Source organism: Grampus griseus (genome assembly GCF_964374135.1).
Source record: "Grampus griseus genome assembly, chromosome: 2".
In the NCBI taxonomy this organism is placed as follows: domain Eukaryota; kingdom Metazoa; phylum Chordata; class Mammalia; order Artiodactyla; family Delphinidae; genus Grampus; species Grampus griseus.
The window spans coordinates 156,855,965-156,872,930 of record NC_139018.1 but is presented as its reverse complement, the minus strand read 5'-3'; the positions used below and the strand labels follow the sequence as shown (position 1 = coordinate 156,872,930).

The window sequence follows — 16,966 nt, the reverse complement described above, 5'->3', positions numbered from 1 at the left end:
GCCCTCGCAGTTGTCCAAACTAGAAAAGGAGGTTTTGTTTTTGACTCTTCTCTGCATCAGTCTCTCTGTGTAGTTAATTAACAAATACCCTGATTCTACTGGTAAATGGCTTTCTCACACTGGCCCTGTTTATTCCATCTCCGCCATGGAGATCCTAGATCAAGCTACTGTCACCTCTCATCTGGATTACTGCCTGCAGCCTCCAGATATGCTTCTCAGTCTCCAATTTCAACCCCTTCCAATGCATCCTCTCTGCTCTCCCCACAGTGTTCTTTCTCAAGTGCAAACCTGCCGTCTGACCAGGAGTGAGCTCTTGTGCTTAAACCCTTCAGTGGCTCCTCGTGGCTTGTGGGATAAAAGTCCCAGCTCCTCAGTTGGTTAACACAACCCTGCATGATGGGGGTGCACTCCCCTTACTGGCTTTACCTCTTGCTATTTTTTCCCCTACTTCCACCCAGCTGGCCTTTTAGCTCTTCTAGTTATGCCCTTTTTTGCCTCCCTCTGTTTGGAACCCTTTTGGGCTCTTCCCCGGATGACTCCTGCTCCTCCGTCAGGTCTCCCCTTGAAACTCGGGAGCCTGACCTTGCTGCCCTGACTCACTGTGCTTTCCCAGACCTTGTTGTGCTTCGTCACCTGCTAGCTTGTCTCCATCCCCCAGGAGATTGAAGACTCAGGGCAGACATGAAGCCTTGTCTTGCTTTCCGTTATATCTCTTGGTGCCTGGCACATAGTAGATGCCCAGTAAATATTTGTTGAATGGACAGAGGGACTTCAAAAAAAATCTATGCTTAGTCATTTAACAAACTTTCTCCCTGTGTTATGCTCCCTAGCACCCTCATTCCCTTTTGTTTTCCTGATTTTGTGAGACTCCCACCTCTTGAGCTACTTGGCTTTACCTATTTTAAATCTCTTCCTCAAATAATGACTTGGGAAAAAGAAATCCTAACTTGTCCAGCACTCTTGAAAATGGCCCTCTGTAAAGTCTTATGGTTTTATAGTCTTCTCAAAGCCAGTGCTCTTAAAATGCAGGTTCAGATGAACATTGTAGAGGAACAAGCAAATGTGTAAAAGTGAGTTTTTGAAGCCTTTCAAGTACCAAATGTTCTTTGCTATTTTTTAAACTTAAGTGAAGAAATGTAGTCACGTGGAAGAACGTTAGGTGATGGGTGGTGTCTTTTGGTAGTTTGGCTCCTCTTTATTTTCTTCTATTTTTAACGCTGGGCCAGACTCAATAGGAACCTGTGCGTCTAGAGCCGTGGTCCTTGGGTGTCTGCGTGCTGAAGTCCTGTAGGAAGAGGCAGAGGGGGGTTCTGTGAGTGAGGTCTGAGAAACTGTTTTCAATTTGACTCTTAACTTGGCTAGTACTTTTTTTAAAAAGATATTAAATTGTTGACATTATATGTCAGATAAAGGGAAATTTACTTGGAAACTGGTTATTAAAGCAGTTTTAAGTTTTTATTACTTGTAGATTTTGATAAGGCTCCCAGACATTAATTATAATGATTTTTATATTTTATAATCAGGATTGAAATAGGGCTGTAAGTTAAAATTTCAGTCCTTCTCCCTGGGCAGGAATGCTCTAAGAAGGAGTAAGCATTTGCTTATAATGAGTTAAAATGGCAGTAGCACTCTAAGTAATACAATTACCAAGGTGTTCTGTAGTGCAGGACAGGGTTGCTTTCTACCCTGTGAGTGTTGAATAAACTGTGAAACTCAGCATCTTTGGCAAGTGTTAATACTAATATGGTTTATATGCTATAAATTTGTGTGGATTATACCAGCGCTCCTCAAACTTTAAAATACCTATTTTAACCATCCTGACTCTTGTTAAACTGCTGGTTCTGATTAGTTTCTAACAAGCTCCCAGGCGATGTCAAAGCTGCTGGAGTGTGGACCACACTCTGAGTAGCAAGGGGTTATAATAAGTGTGTCTTATTTATCAAAGACTGTGAACGCTTTTCCTGTCATTCATTGCGTTTATCTAAAGTATTCTGTTTTAGACCATTGCTTTGTCTTGACATCAGGGGAGAGACTGTTTCTTTCTCTCAGAGAATGCTTCTACTGACCTTTTCCCATTCAGTTCAGTTCTGCACGACTTAATGGATGTATCCAGCTGAAGATAGACTTTTCCGTATTTGCATTTTATTCTTTGAAAGTTTCTTGCTAATGCAACTTGCCTTGTGAGAGACAACCTGTATGAGTTTGCTAGAGCTGTCAAAAGAAAGCATGATAAACTTTGTGACTTAAACAACAGAACGGTTTGCCTCACACTTCTGGAGGCCGAAATCCAGGGTCAGGGCCGGGTTGGTTCCTTCTGAGGCTGAGAGGAGAATCCGCTCCAGCCTCCCTCCTGGCTTCTGTGCTTTGCCAGCAATCTTTGGCATCCCCAGGCTTCCACAGCACCGTCTGACCCATGTCTTCATCGTCACGTGGCGTTCTCCCAGGATGTTTGTGTCTGGGTTTCCTCCTGTTACGATGACACAGTCACACTGGATCAGGGGCCCATCCTACACCAGTCTGGCCTCATCTTAACAAATTATATCTGCAGTGACCCTGTCTTCAAATAAGGTCACATTCTGAGGTACTGCGGTTAGACTTCAACATGTGAATTTGGAGGGTACACCATTCAGCCATGACACAAACCATGAATTTTCAGCATCTTAGAAAGTAGTTAACAGGAGAGCTACTGGGACCACCCCCTTCTGATCAGCATCAGAATTGCTCTTTTTAGTGCCCCTCCGCCCCCTGTTGTTTCTTAGTTCAGTAGGAGTTTGTGTGCTCTTTAAAAAGCACTGACTTGTCTGCAGACATCAGAGAATAGTGGCTGGGGCCTTTTTTAGGGGCCTTTTCTTGCTGGAGGGTCGTCCTCAGTCCTGGTTCTTTAACATTGCCCTGTTTGTGCCTCTAGGAGACGTTGATCCAGCAGCACGTGTCATTTCATTAGGTCCTGTATCTGATGTTGTGGATAGTGGAGTCCTCCAGCAATTGAATGAGAGCAGTGGACACATCTCAGCATGTCGGTCTAGAGAGTTGTGAATCTAAACCTGGGACAGGCTGGGGCCATGAGGCAGAAACAGCAGCCTCTGCCAACACCGGAACAAGCCGACGCTTCCAGATAAGGCAGAAAAGGCCTTTTGTAATGGAAATCACGCGAGGGTTCATCTTCTCTTGAGAATGCAGTCAAGAAATGAGATGGTTGACTTGATTCCTGAGCAGTTACACCAAGAAGAGCGTCAGTGAGATGATTGAGCCGAAGAAGAAACGATTGTAATGGTAATGGTATGGGGGAAATGAACTTGAGTTTAAACTTGATTTGAGTTACAGTGTCTCTGAATTGAACATCCCAAGTTGGAAGAAGATACATTTGGGGGCTCCAGGACTATAGTAGCAAAGTATAGAGCAAGCAGTAAAATCTTCTAGTGAAAACTTACATGCAGGACAACAAAATGATGAAAGATATCCAAATACCAGATAATCCACCAGGAAGGCTTTTGTTTAGGAAGTTGTTTCAAGAGGAACAAGGGATGAGGGAGAAAAATCAGTTTTACCCATCAGAGTCAGTAATGTAACATTGCCTACTAGGGTAAAAAGAAAATGTGAAGACGATTAGTGTACAAAGCATGTACCCAGATGGCTTAGGGGAGTCTGACACCAGCCTAAGAACAGGGATAGTTGAGCCCATTGTAAGTATCATTGAAAACAGACAGCGTACCAGGCAGATGTCACAGAAGATGGACGAAGGACAGCGAGAAGGGGATCCGGAGATTTTGTTGACCTTCATGGGTTTACAGCCTCTGTCTCTAAACAAAGTATGGAAACAGTAGAGCTTTTATTTTGCTTTTGTTTTTCTTTTGTTTTGTTTTGTTTTCCCCCCACTAAGTAGAAATGAGCATTCTTAGTCTGTTTCTGGCAATCTGTTAATTTATTAGGATAGTTGTCTTTCGTTTGCTTTCCGATAGGCATAGTAAATTTAGTTGAAGAGCACATCTGTATGCTACAACTTGATTACATCTTTTTTTCTAGCTATTTTGCATTTTTTCTTTTACCATGTTTCAGTTTCTGCATGTAGAATTAAATAAGAAACAAAACTTGTAAAGTTGTAACATTTCACATGGAAATGCTGCCCGATCTTCACCAGCTTCAGAAATCTGACCTTTGCCGATGCTGCAATAAAGTGTTGTAATTTAGATTTGGTGTGGTTGTGTTTTATTTGGTTTGGGTTTTGGAAACCTATTAAATGGGTAAATCAGTATCTTCCACGGTCATCACTATTCTTTATAAAATAGTCTCAGAGATGATTTCTTTAGCATTTCACTAGTATTGTTGCTCTCCCTTTAGCATCTGTTACTTGCATTGTTTTCCTGGGTTCCTGAGTTAGTTACCTTTGGGGTCAGTACAAAAAGTAGCCAGTGGAGTCCAATAGAATAAACATTTTTAGAACAGGCTTGAAGCTGGTTATGATGGAAAATGCTGGTACAGCGCAGTCTAGCCTGGGGTGGTGTTTATGATCTTACCCACGTGTGTGCCGCAGGGCTGATAAACGCCTCTGTAAGGCAGGTGGTTCAGAAGGGAATTGCGAGAACCGTCGTTTTCAATTTCTTTCCAGGTGTTTATTCCAAGGCTGGCTGAGACAAATCCAGAAGGCATGAAGGAAGTTTCAAAACTCGACTTAATTCTCTTAACCCTATTTTCCAACCCTCATCGCCATCTTCCTTGCTGACCTGTGTCCTATTTCTTGCTATTCGGTGTTGAGGAGAATGGTTTCCAAGTTTTGTCATGTTTATATTGTTTCCAAGTTTAAATTGTTAGAGGGAACCAGGGGTAATTCTGTTGTGTATCATGCACAAGGCAGAGAATATCTGAAAATCAGCTGTGATAATTCACCTTCATTCACTTTTCATCTTTCATCTGGAATAAACAAGGTCACTAGCAGGTGTAACCATAAAGGAAGTAGACCAAATAAGATGGGGTGCAGCACTGCGCTTTATTCCGTTAGATTTCTGTAGCAGAGATCGGTTACTGGTGACCAAAAGATCAGTGACACGTAAGATAGGTTCTGTTTTAACCACCAAGGAGCTTGCTTATATTTAAAAACATAAATAAGGGGGAAAGCCTTTTGGATTTTGGAGAAGACTGATTCTCATAGCTGGTCAGTCTTTTGGCCTCTTTCCCCCACCTTGTGATCCACCAAAGGTAAGCAAAGATGTGAAAAAACCTGATGTTTGCTGTCAGACTTCTCCCTTTGATCCTTTGATGCCTTTTGGGGGAACAAATAAGCTGAGAAGGCCTCTAGGCAGCCCAGGGGTCACTCTCCCAGTGAGTCTCTGCACTTGCCTACGAGAGCCGCCCAGGCCCTGTGAGCTCATACCCCATAGAGTACCTGACCTGTGTGAGACTCGGGGGCTGGACAGATAGCACACAGCAGCTGAAAGAGCCCAACAAGGAGCCAGACTAGAAAAGGCAAACCACATAAGCAGGACGCGGCAATACCAAAGGGGAGAGCATGGCACAGGACCCCGAGAGACCTGGTTAGGTAGTAATCCTGGAACACGTAGAATGTTAGTCCTGGAAGAAACACTCATTTTGCAGATGGGGAGTCATCCTGAGCAGTGCGGTGACTTAACTTTCAGCGTAGTGAGATCAGTCATTGGCGGTATCAGAATTTTTGTGATTAGCAGAAATAACTTGTTGTAGAAAGGAAATAGGCCCAGAGTGGTGAGGCCAACAGCAAAGAGAGGTGTAGACCTCAGATTTCCTAATAACTCCAGCCATATCATAGAATATCTTTGGAATACTCATAATGGAAAACCTGGGATAATTTTTTTTTAAGACAAAATATCTTCTTATAAAAGGCAGAGATGAAATGTATCTCAGGTTCCCTTCTAAAATGGTTTTAAAATTTTGTGTGCTTGGACCGGGGTGGGGGGTAAACCTCCAGCTATTCAGAAGCTCTTTCATTTAGTTGCAAATGAAAGAGACCCAATTTGAATTCACTTAAACTCACAGGAGGTTATTGTAAGGATCCTAAAGTTTGAAACCAACATGAGAATATTGTTGGGCTTTAAAGATACCTAAATGCGACCAGAATCCTCCGGTGTGTGTGCTTTCTGCTCCTTGTAGTCTGCTCAGGTGTGCCATAACAGCATACCACAAAGCAGCAGCTTAAACAGCAGACACTTATTCCTCACAGTTGTGGAGGCTGGAAGCCCAAGCACGGCTTCTGGTGAGGGTTCTGTTCTTTGGCTTGTAGCCGGCACCCTCACGTGGCCTTTATTCTGCATCCCTGGTGTCTCTTCCTCATAAGGACACCAGTCTTATTGGGTTAGGGCCCCACCCTTCTGACCCCATTTAACCTTAGTTACCTCCTTAAAGGCTCCATCTTCAAATACAGTTACATGGGGGCTTGGGCCTTCAACCTATGAATTTTGAGGCGGGGCACACTATTCAGTCCATAACACTCATTGTAAACTTGGCTGCCAACAGCTCCTGAGTTTTAAATCTTGCAGCTACAGAAACAACTTGATGGACAGTGCAGCCAAGTCTGCATACCCACAGATCTGCTGGTCCATCCTTGGATCTGTGGTCAAGGAGGCAGGTTCTGTGAAACCATAGCCGCTCAAGCAGGAGCCTTAAGAATTACCTGGGGGGGCGGGCGCTTCCTACACTCAATTATCCATAATTGGGGTTCTCAGATTTTAAACATGAGGTTTTCCACATAGCTATACATTTATTTCTAAAGTTTGGATTTTAAAGAACTCCAAATGTTTTATCTGTACAACCTCTCATTAAAACATCTCATTCCCTCTGTGTGGCTGGCACCAGGGTATAGCTGCCCCACCTCTGTCTAGTGCTCTTCCCTAGACTTGTTTTGAATGAAAACAGAATGGAGGTGGAATCAATTTTAAAATATTTAGCATGCTATATAAGTAAAATCATGTTTTTGGCATTCTTATTTAAATGCAATTTTTTTTTTAAACCTTTGGACAAAGTACAAGGGACAGTCAGCCATCTTCTGTTATCTCAGTAGAAATTCTTCTTTCCGGAGGAGTAACTTTGGAAATTGTTGGATTATTACTCAAATGTTTGTTTCCTTGGAAGCGGTTCTAGTTTTATAGTTATTGGGGAAAGCATTTCAAATTCTGCTGAGTGTGTGTGTGTATGGTGTACAGGTGCTCATGCTATTACCCTGTCTTTGGTTTCCTATTGATACTGTATAGTCAGTCTGATTAGATTCATGGATTTAAACATTTAGATGAATACTTGGTGACCATGAGAAGGGAAAGATTGATTGACCCCATTCTGTATACCAGGCACTGGGGATACAGAGGTGGGGAAAGAATCACTGCCCCCATGGGACTGATGTTCTAGTAGAGGAGACAGACAAGAAATGTGAAAAATTCCGTGAAATTAAGTGATGGTATCTGTAAAGTGCTTAGCTCATCACGTGGCATATAGGAAGGGTCCATCTGATGGTGGCTAGTGTTACTATTACACCTTTGCATATGCCGTTTCCTTTGCCAGAAATGTCCTCTCCTTACTGCCTGGCTGTGCTACTGGCCTTCCAAGATGTAGTTCAAGCTTCGCCTCCTCTAGGAAACCTTGCTGTCCCCTCATCCCTGATTTAATTTAGATGCTTTCCTTGAGCTTCATCAAAGGGACCTCTGCCTGCCCACCTGCCCCTGGCAGGGGGATGAGGTTAATTGGAGGGTGGTGCTCAGTGACTGTTCTGCAAGAGGCATGCAGAGCCCCTTGATAGGAGTACCAGGCTAGGACTGGGGGACCCTGTGCGGTGCTCAACATGTGCTTCCCCCGAACTATGGGAATTCTCAGGGAATCTGCTCCACCTCAGGAAGTGTGTGTGGCCACGTTCCCAAACACCTCCCCTGCCATGTCTGCAACAGGACTTCCGTGCTCGAAGGTGGGATTTTTTGCCAGGCTTCTCTGAGGGGGCATCGGCAATGGAGAAGAAGCAGACAGAGCAGAACAGGCAGCGGATTTGCAAAGAGAAAGCAGAGTTGTCCTCAGCTTAATCAGGTTGACCACCTGCTTGTGTGTGTAGCAGAAGGGCACTTAGGGCTGGTTCACTATGACTTCTGTGTACATGGGGGCCACTGACTGAACACCGAGCCTAGGAAGGATTGTAAGGAATGGCCCAAATCCCCCAGTAATTTATAATCTTGTTCTAAGCCACGCACAGAATGTGCAGCCTCCCATGTCGGCCCGGGGCCATCATGGCGCTGCCCCTGCCTTGATTCTGGTGAGGTGGGGGGCGCTGGCAGGGGAGCCACACAGAGCGACCCGGGGTTCTGCTCCTGCCACTTCTTGGGTAAGTTTCTTAACCGAAGCCTCACTGATGTCATTTGTGCAATGACAATCAAATGATGAATTTTCCAGGGTGGTCGTGAATGTAAAGCATTCACTCAACACCTACCACGTGCTTAGGCTGACGTCCCCGTGACACACAAGGCAAATCCTGCTTCTATGGAGTTTCCGTTCTTGGAGGGAGAGACACATAGGAATGAAAAATTAAGAAAAATATCAAAATGAGAGAAGCTGAGATGGATACTGCAATGCCGAAGGCCCTTTTCTGGGATGGGCTTAGCTGTAGGCGCAGGAGGGGGCCTGCGGAAGCCCACGTGAAAGGGCTGATGGCAGCAGGAGCAGGAAGGCCTGGCATCCTCGGCCCAAGTCAGGACAACCCAAGGGCCAGTCCAGCTGTCGATAAGCCCACATCACAGCCGCCTTGCCCCTCTGCCCGTGTTGCCGGCTCCCCTCCACGGCAGTTGGTCCCAAGCGTGCTCCCTAATGAACATCGCGTGCTCTAACCTCCTTCCCAGGCTCTGCTTTCCTGAGACCCGACTGCAGCCCAAGTGCTGTGCAGGGAGAGGTGCCGTGACTGGTGGCCCCTCGAGATTGACCCCCCCAGATGGCAAGGATCAGCCCCTGGAAGATACACATTCCAGACAAGAGGTCAGAGAGGGAGGGACGAGCATGGCCTGCTTGAGGAATGGAAGGAAAAACCAGTGAGAGGTGGACGCAGAGCTTTGAGAGGCAGGGCCCGTACCAGAGAGGACTTGTAAGCCAGAGGGACACGTGGATTTTCTTCTGGGTGTGATACGATTGATTTGCTCTGACTGTACGGGATCATCTGGCTGCTGAGTGGAGGTCAGATTGTAGGGGCTAAAGTAGAACTGGGGGGACCTGGGAGCAGGGTATGGCCAGGGCCTGGCCAAGAGACGATGGGGTGGTGGCAGAAAGAGGGGGCAGATTTCCCAAGTAGAGGGGAGAGGGCTGCATGATGGGTAGATGTGGGAGAGGGTAGGATGTCCTGGCCTGCACGGTTGTGGTGGTGGGGCCTGGGAGGGAGGGACGGAGGGAGTGGGTGCAGCCCGTCCCCAGGTGCTGTCATTCACGGAGCGGGAGCTGCCGGCAGGCTCCCACCCATCTCCCTTCGAGGGTTTGCATGATGTTTTCACAGGCTGCCAGGGAAAACGGCCACTGCCAAATGCACCTGGTTTCTGGAGACTTCCTCGTCTGCAGGTGGGCAGGCAAAGGTCTCGGCCAGAGAGCTGAGACCGTGACGTTGCCCTGGGCAAGTGGAGGGGGGCCCCGGGGCCTCTTCTCCAGGAGTGCTGTCCAGCTGTGCTTTTGGAGCGCAGGCCCTGGGCCTGGGCCGGGTGAGGAGCAAGGGGACCCTCCCACCGGCCCCGTGCACACTGGTGGGACGGGGCCGACTGTAAACGGTTGTCTCTCTGTTCTGCCTGACCTGGATTTTCCTTTCCTTTTTTTTTTTTAAATCTGACTTTTGTTTGTTTGCTTTGCATTGTTTCTGAGAGACTCTAGAGAGAGACCCAAGGCACCCGGGCTGGTGGCTGCACACCCAGGTCAGGCTGGGACTGCCCGGCCGCAGCCTCCCCTTGGCCCTCCCAGAGGCCCGGGCCTCCTTCTGCAAACCCCCAGCTTCCCGAAGCCTCAGCACCAGGCAGACCTCACCCACCCGGGGCCTCTCTTTCCCTCCTCTTTACCACCCCCTGCTGTAGGAACTGGGAGGCGCCATTGGCCCACACGGCCCCCCTCAGGAGGAAGCCATCTGGTCACTCCCTCGGGAGCGGCGGAGGGTGGGAGAGAAGATCTGTGTATTTAGGTCCCTAGAGCCAGCAACGTGTGACTTTGGTGTCTTCCATGGTCCACTGGGGTTTCTGCACCAGCTCCCATGGTGTTCCGTGCCTGCTGCTCTAACCTGCAAACAAGCACAGAGAGCCAGTGCATGAAAGCCAGGTCACCCTGGGTGTTACGGGGAGAGGAATTCTAAAATAACTACAGAATCCCTAATCCCATTTTACTTTTTAAAAACTTTTTATCTAGAAATAATTACAGACTCACCAGAGGTTGCAAAAATAGTCGAGCCCTGCAAACCCTGGGTCCAGCTTCCCCCAGGGGTGACATCTTATATGATGATAGTACAATATCAAAACCAGGAAACCGACATTGGTTCAATACTGGTAACTAGACTATAGACCTCATTCAGTTTCCACAAGTTTTTACACATGCACGTGTGTGTGTGTGTGTTTCTACAGAATGGGATTCCATGTGTAGATTTGTGTAACTCCACCACCATCAAGATACAGAAATGTTCCAGCATTTCTGGAACTCCTTCCTGTGTGCTACTCCTTGACCCCTGGTGTATTAGTGTTCTTCAGAGAAACAGAACCAAAAGGATAAAAAGAGATGAATATGGGGATATTTTATAATAGGAGTAGGCTCATGTAATTATGGAGGCCAAGATATCTCACGGTCTGCCATCTGCAAACTGGAGAAGCAGGAAAGTCAGTTCTTCAGTTCATCCCAAGTCTGAAGCCCTGAGACTCACTGTTGAGTCAGAAGGCGAGAACCAGGGGCACCCATGTCTGGGGTCAAGAGAAGATGGACGTCCCAGCTCGAGCAGAGAGAGCAGGTGCCCCTTCATCCACCCTGTTCTCTTCACGCCCTCAGTGGACTGGCAGGTGCCCACCCACATGCGTGAGGAGGATCTTCACTCAGTCCACTGATTCAAATGTTCATCTCTTCTGGAGACACCCTCACAGACACACCCAGAAATAATGTCACACCAACAACCTGGGCATCCTGTAGCCCAGTCAAGGTGACACATAAAATTAGTCATCACACCTGGAAATAACTAACCTGGTTTCATCTGTATAGTTTTGTCATTTTGAGAGTGTTATGTAAATGAAACTGCACAGTATGGATCGATGATGGATTTATGATGCCCTTGAGATCCATCCAAGTCGGTGCATGTGGTTCCTTCTTACTGATGAATGGTACCCCAGTGTATGGATGTCCCAGAGTTTAACCACTTACCCACTGAAGGACATTTGGGTTGTTCCCAGTTTGAGGCTATTCTGAATAAATCTTCTATGAATACTTCTGTACAAGTTTTTAAAAATTTTTGGTAAAATACACATAAAATTTACCACTGTAACCATTTTTAAGTGTATAATTTAGCATGTGTATAGGTTTTTGTATGGATGTAAGTTTTCACTTCTCTGGGATAAATGCCTAAGAGTATAATTGCTGGATCATGTGGTAAGTGCATGTTTAGTTTTTTAAGAAACAACTGCCGAACTATTTTCTGGAGTGACTATACGATTGTCTGTTCCCACCAGCAATGTAGGGGAGATCCAGTTGCTCCACACTGCTGCCAGCATTTGGTCTTATCACTGTTTGTTTTTTTTTTTATTTTACCTGCTATAATCAGTGTGTACTGGTATCTCCTTGTTACGATTTGCGTTTCCCTAATGGTTAATGATGGTAAGCACCTTTTTATGTGCTTGTTTGCCATTCATAGATCCTCTTTGGTGAAATGTCTGTTCATGTCTTCTGCCTTTCTAATTTAATTAGAAGCAGGGCCAAACGTTTGTGTATTTATTGCATTTGTGTTTTCGAGTTTTGAGAATTCTTTAAATTCTTTTACAGATTCCAGATATAAGTCAGATATGTGGTTTCCAAATAATTTTTCCCAATCTGTAGCATGCCTTCCATCCTTTTAAAGGGGTCTTTTGCTCAGCAAAAGTTTCAAATTTTGATGAAGTCCAACTTATCTTTTTTTTCCATAAATGATTCTTTTGTTATCATGTCTGATTACTCTTTGTCTAGCCCTAGATATCAAAGATCTTATGTTGTCCTTCTTTCCTAAAAGTTTAATTGTTGTATGTTTTACATTAGGTCCATGATCCATTTTGAGTTAATTTTGGTGTAAGGTGTGAGGTTTAGGATTTTTTTTAGCCTATGCATGATCAATTGCTCCAGTGCCGTTTGTTGGAGAGGCTGTCATTCTCTATTGGGTAGCTTTTGCACCTTTGTCAAGAAAACCACAGAACCTACCGCGTGGGTCTATTTCTGGGTTCTCTCTTCTGTTCCATTGATCTCTGGGTCTGTCGCTTCACTAATACCACACTGTATTACTGTTTGGTGAGCTCTGTGGTAAGCCTTGATATCAGGTAGAGTGATTTCCACCCACTTTATTCTTTGTCAAGCTTGTTAGCTGATCTAGTTCCTCTGCATATAAATTTTAGAATAAGCTTGTCTCTGTCTACAAAAATATCTTGCTGGGATTTCCATAGGAATTGGCATTATTATTTTTGAGCTACTGTGAATAGAATTGTTTTCGTAATACCATTTTCAGATTGTTTATTGCTAATATCTAGAAACGCAGTCTATTTTTTTTACACTGGTCTGGTATCCTGTGATGTTGTTTGACCCAATTAGTTCTAGTAGCTGTTTAGTGGATTCCTTAGGATTTTCCTTATACAGGATCATGTCATCTGCAAATACAGTTTGACTTCTTGCTTTCCAATCTGGATGTGTTTTCTTTTTCTTACCTGATTGCACTGTCTAGAATCTCCGATACAGTAACCAGTAGAAGTGGTGGGAGCGGACATCCTTGCCTCGTCTTAGGAGAAAGCATTCTGTTTTTAACTGTGTAATATAATACAGAGAGCACCACATACTGGCCAAGTACCAGAGTCCTGAGAAGGGGGGGTGGGGGGTGGGTGAGGACATCTGCTTCCCGAGGAGACGGGTTGGGAGGAAGATGAGCTCACCGAGGTCAGGAAGTCTGTGAGTTTGTCCCGACATTCCAGTACGGGAACTGACAACTGAAGAGGACGGACTCAGCACTGCTGATGCTGTTGCAGGCTTAGCTATGCTTCCCTGACAAGGTCGACCTCCTCTCCCTCCCCACCATGCCCGGGAATGAGACAGCCAGACGGCCTCTAAGGGTCCTGTGCCCTCACAGGCTGCATCTCACTCCCCGTCACTCCAGGGGGGCAGGGGCAGGCAAACTGAGAGGCTCCCAAATGTTCCAGGGAAGAAAGGTAGGATCAAGCACCTGAAACTCTTGCCCCAGTGGGGATCCTGCGGACCTTCTTCCCCTATTAGGAACCTGACCTTCATTAATCCATTCACTTATTTAATGCATTTGTCTGATACCTGCTAGGTGCAAGGCATCTTTTGAGTCGTGGCATGGGATGAAATAGACTAGCAAGGTCCTTATTCACCAGACACTTATAATTTACAACAGAGGGATGAGTCTCAAATGCTTATACTTTAGAAACAATGTGATCCCTGGGACGGGAGAGGCATAAACAAGTGCTATGGTCTTTCGGAGAAAGGAAACTGTGTGTGTGTGTGTGTGTGTGTGTTGGGAGGTGTGGTTAGGGCAAGTGGGATGGGGGTTGTTACCAGTAGGGGGGGCATAGGCAAGCTGAACCCTAAATGATGTAAAGAATTTTGACAGATGACTGGCAGCAGCTTTGGGGACACCCTAGAGCTGAAAACTCTCATGCGCATGACTCGCCTGAGGGCTTGTGAAAATTCCGATTCTGATTCCGTGGGTCTGGGAAAAGACTTGAGAGTTCTGACAAGCTCTCAGGTGAGGCTGATGCGCGGGTCAGAGGGTCACCCTGAGTCGCAAGAGTGTAGAGAACGTCTGATATGATTTGGCTGGAGAACAGTGGGAGGGAAGGAGAGCAGAACTGGAAAAGTAGGTGGGGGCCAGATTCCAGGCTGAGGAGTTTGAACTGTATTTGGCAGGCAGTGCACAACCTCTGAAGGTATTTGGGTCATGAAATGAACCAAGCTGGCTGTTAGGAAGATTAGCCCGGAAATTACTCAGTGGAGAGATGGAGCGGGGGCAACTAGAGGGACAGTGATTTGTCATACGCCCATGTATCCATCCACCCACCCACCCGTCCATCTATCCACCCATCTACGCATCTACCCAACATCTGTCTGCCATCTGCTTACATTTGTTAGACGCATATTATTCTCCAGACCCTGGGGAAGGATGGAGAAGGCCCAGTTTTCCCCTGCAGGGATCCCAGAGCCCAGTGGGATTGATGAACCTGTGTTATGTGTGCAGGTGCTATGGGAGCACAGAAGAAGTGGGTGGGTGAGGGGCTTCATGAGGAGGGGACCCTTGACAGCTTTTGAAGAGCAGTGGGAGTTACTTGGATAAAGAAGAGTCCAGTTGGACTCTCCCGGTTAGAGGGAGCCACTCAAGCAAAAGCCGGAGGTGGGCAGCATGTGGTGCTTGTGTTTCACGGCTGTGAGCCTGGGGCTGATGGGGTGTGGTGTTCAGCCGGCGGAGGCTCCAGAGGTGCAGTGGGGTACCTGGCCACCAAATAATAGGGACTAGCTTTGGTTATGATGGGACTAGTTCTGAGATGGCTCTCAGAACTGATCGGAAGGTTGAAGAACCAGCTTAGGCAGGTACCCAAGGTCAGGCTGTGTCTCCCCACCTCTCTGAGGATTGTCTCCCAATGGGTAGGGTGTGGTCAGCCACAGCACAGGGCCCACTCTCGGAGGCCGTAACCGTGACTGGAGTCTGTGGATGCTTATGTTCCCAGGCACCGTGCTCAGAGCTTTCTTTACACAGGCCAGTAGCCCTGGGAGGGGTCCCCTCGGTAAGGACAAGGAAACAAGGCTTGAAGAGGTTGGTGGCTTGCCTGAGGTCACCCAGCTAATGGGGCCTGGATGAAGCCAAGTCGGCTGCTCTCCAGAGCCCAGAGCTGTAACCCACCGAGCAGGAGAGGGAAATGGAAGGGCCAGCCCAGTGGGGACCACCCGGGGCTCTGGTGATGTGGGGAGCTGACCACGACCTCCACCAGGAGGCAGAAGAGGGGGTGCTGGGGGTGTCGCTGTGACGGGGTAGAGGAGAGGGTGCTAAATGGGGCCTGCAGGAGGCGGGGAGATGCTGCAGTGGCTGCTCAGGCTCCAGGGGTGCAAGAGGTGCTCCAGATGGCACCAAACTGAACTGGAGTCCACTTGCCTGGGGTGCAGCAGAGCCAGTCTTCACCACTGGGTTGTGGTGAAGGAAAGTACAGCCTTTATGTCAAGACTCCAGACATGGAGAACAGGCAGCTCACGCTCAGAAGACCTGAACTCCCTGATGGCTTTCAGGGGAGGGGTTTTAAAGGTGACGTTTGGGGTGAGGGTTGCGGCTCGTGGACTTTCTTCTGATTGGTTGGTGGTGGGGTAACAGAGTGATGGTTCAGGAATCTTAATCATCAACCTTCTGATTCCAGCCAGTATGGGGTCTGCATGTTGGGGGGGGGGGCTGGGTGTGTCTTAGTTTCTGCAGAACAACTTGAAGATGTGCATCAGATTGTTATGTGTATCCCTTGAGGAGGAACTAGGACTCTGTTTCATAGCTGAACTCTTGTCATTACTTTTCTTGCTTATCTGCTTTTCCTTTGTTTCTGCATTCCCTCACTTCCCTAATTAGTAACTGCTTGAGTTTGCTCTTTGGAACTCAGGGAAGGCCTAGGAGACTAAAGCCTTTTTCTACAAACAAGAAACGGGGACATGGAGGGGTTTTTGTACCCAGGAGGGCTCCACAGGGTCCTGCTCAGTTTCACAGAGAGGTCTCAGGGCTGCGGGAGCCAGAGGCCTGGCTTTAGAGCACTGTGGCCGGCTGTGGACCAAGGGAGTGTTACTTAAGATCGTAACCAGAGGATGGGTGTCTGTTAGCCAAAGGCCTTGGTTGCCTCTTTGGGCCAAAAGACGCAATCAGCAAGGTTGGGAAGGAGGTCACCAGACAGACATGGCAGTAGTGCTCGGCATAGAGGTGACCTGGAGGTGGGGATGAGGGATAGAAAAGACACCAGGAGAGGGATACTGCCAAATGAAGTCACCACCCCTACACAGACACACACACACACACACGCACTCTCTCTCTCTCCCCCTCTCTCTCTGATACCCCATCCCTTCAGCTCCTCATGGGCCCTGAGGAGCCCTCTGAGGTCTGGAGGCCTTTACTAGCAAAGAGATTGGGGTGGTGTCTGGGGGCAGGTGAAAGATGGCAAAGATCTACTCCTGAAAGAACGCTGTGGAAGCAGAAACTCACTGCCAGAGATGACATCGAAGACAGAGCCCCCGTAACCCCCAGAGGCAGGGACTGGGAGTTGCTGAGTTTCCCACTGGGGTTGCAGCCATCTTACTGACTCCAGGATGGCAGAGGGGAAGGGCCTGTCTGCCTGGGCTGCCATAACCGAGTCCCACAGACACTTGTTTCTCACAGTTCTGGAGGCTGGAAGTCTAGGGTCAAGATGTCGGCGGGGCCGGGCCCTGGTGAGGCCTCTCTCCTCGGCTTGCAGTCAGCCACCCTCTCACGGACTTTCCTGTGTGCATTTGTGGGAATGAGAAAGGGTGCTCTAGTGTCTCTTCCTCTTCTTATAGGGATCCCAGCCCTGTTGGATCAGGGCCCCATGCTAACAACCTCATTTCACCTTGGTTACCTCCTTCAAGGCCCTATCTTCAAATAAGGTCACATTGGGGGTTATTTGGGGCCTCAACACATGAATTTAAGGGGACATAAATCATTTGTAAGAGAGCCTAAGAGACCCTCTGGTCCAGCCCCCTCATTTTAACCGATGAGGACACTGAGGCTCAGAGAGGTTAAGTGGTT

At 47.3% G+C, this 16,966-nt stretch overlaps 1 protein-coding gene across 2 annotated transcripts in view; it reads left to right on the top strand.

Moving 5' to 3' along the window:
- Window positions 1–16,966, top strand: part of UPF2 (UPF2 regulator of nonsense mediated mRNA decay) — a gene marked incomplete at its 3' end in the record, with an annotated part of 212,002 nt that overhangs the window by 94,428 nt on the left and 100,608 nt on the right. Inside the window, exon 22 of one of the 2 annotated variants that reach the window (XM_082647667.1) lies at window positions 2,909–4,187. The exons of the other annotated variant lie outside the window; for it this stretch is intronic. Within the exon in view, the coding sequence (XP_082503793.1) occupies window positions 2,909–2,918 (10 nt within the window). Of the gene's footprint in view, window positions 1–2,908; window positions 4,188–16,966 lie in introns of those variants that run through there. 2 annotated transcript variants of the gene reach the window in all.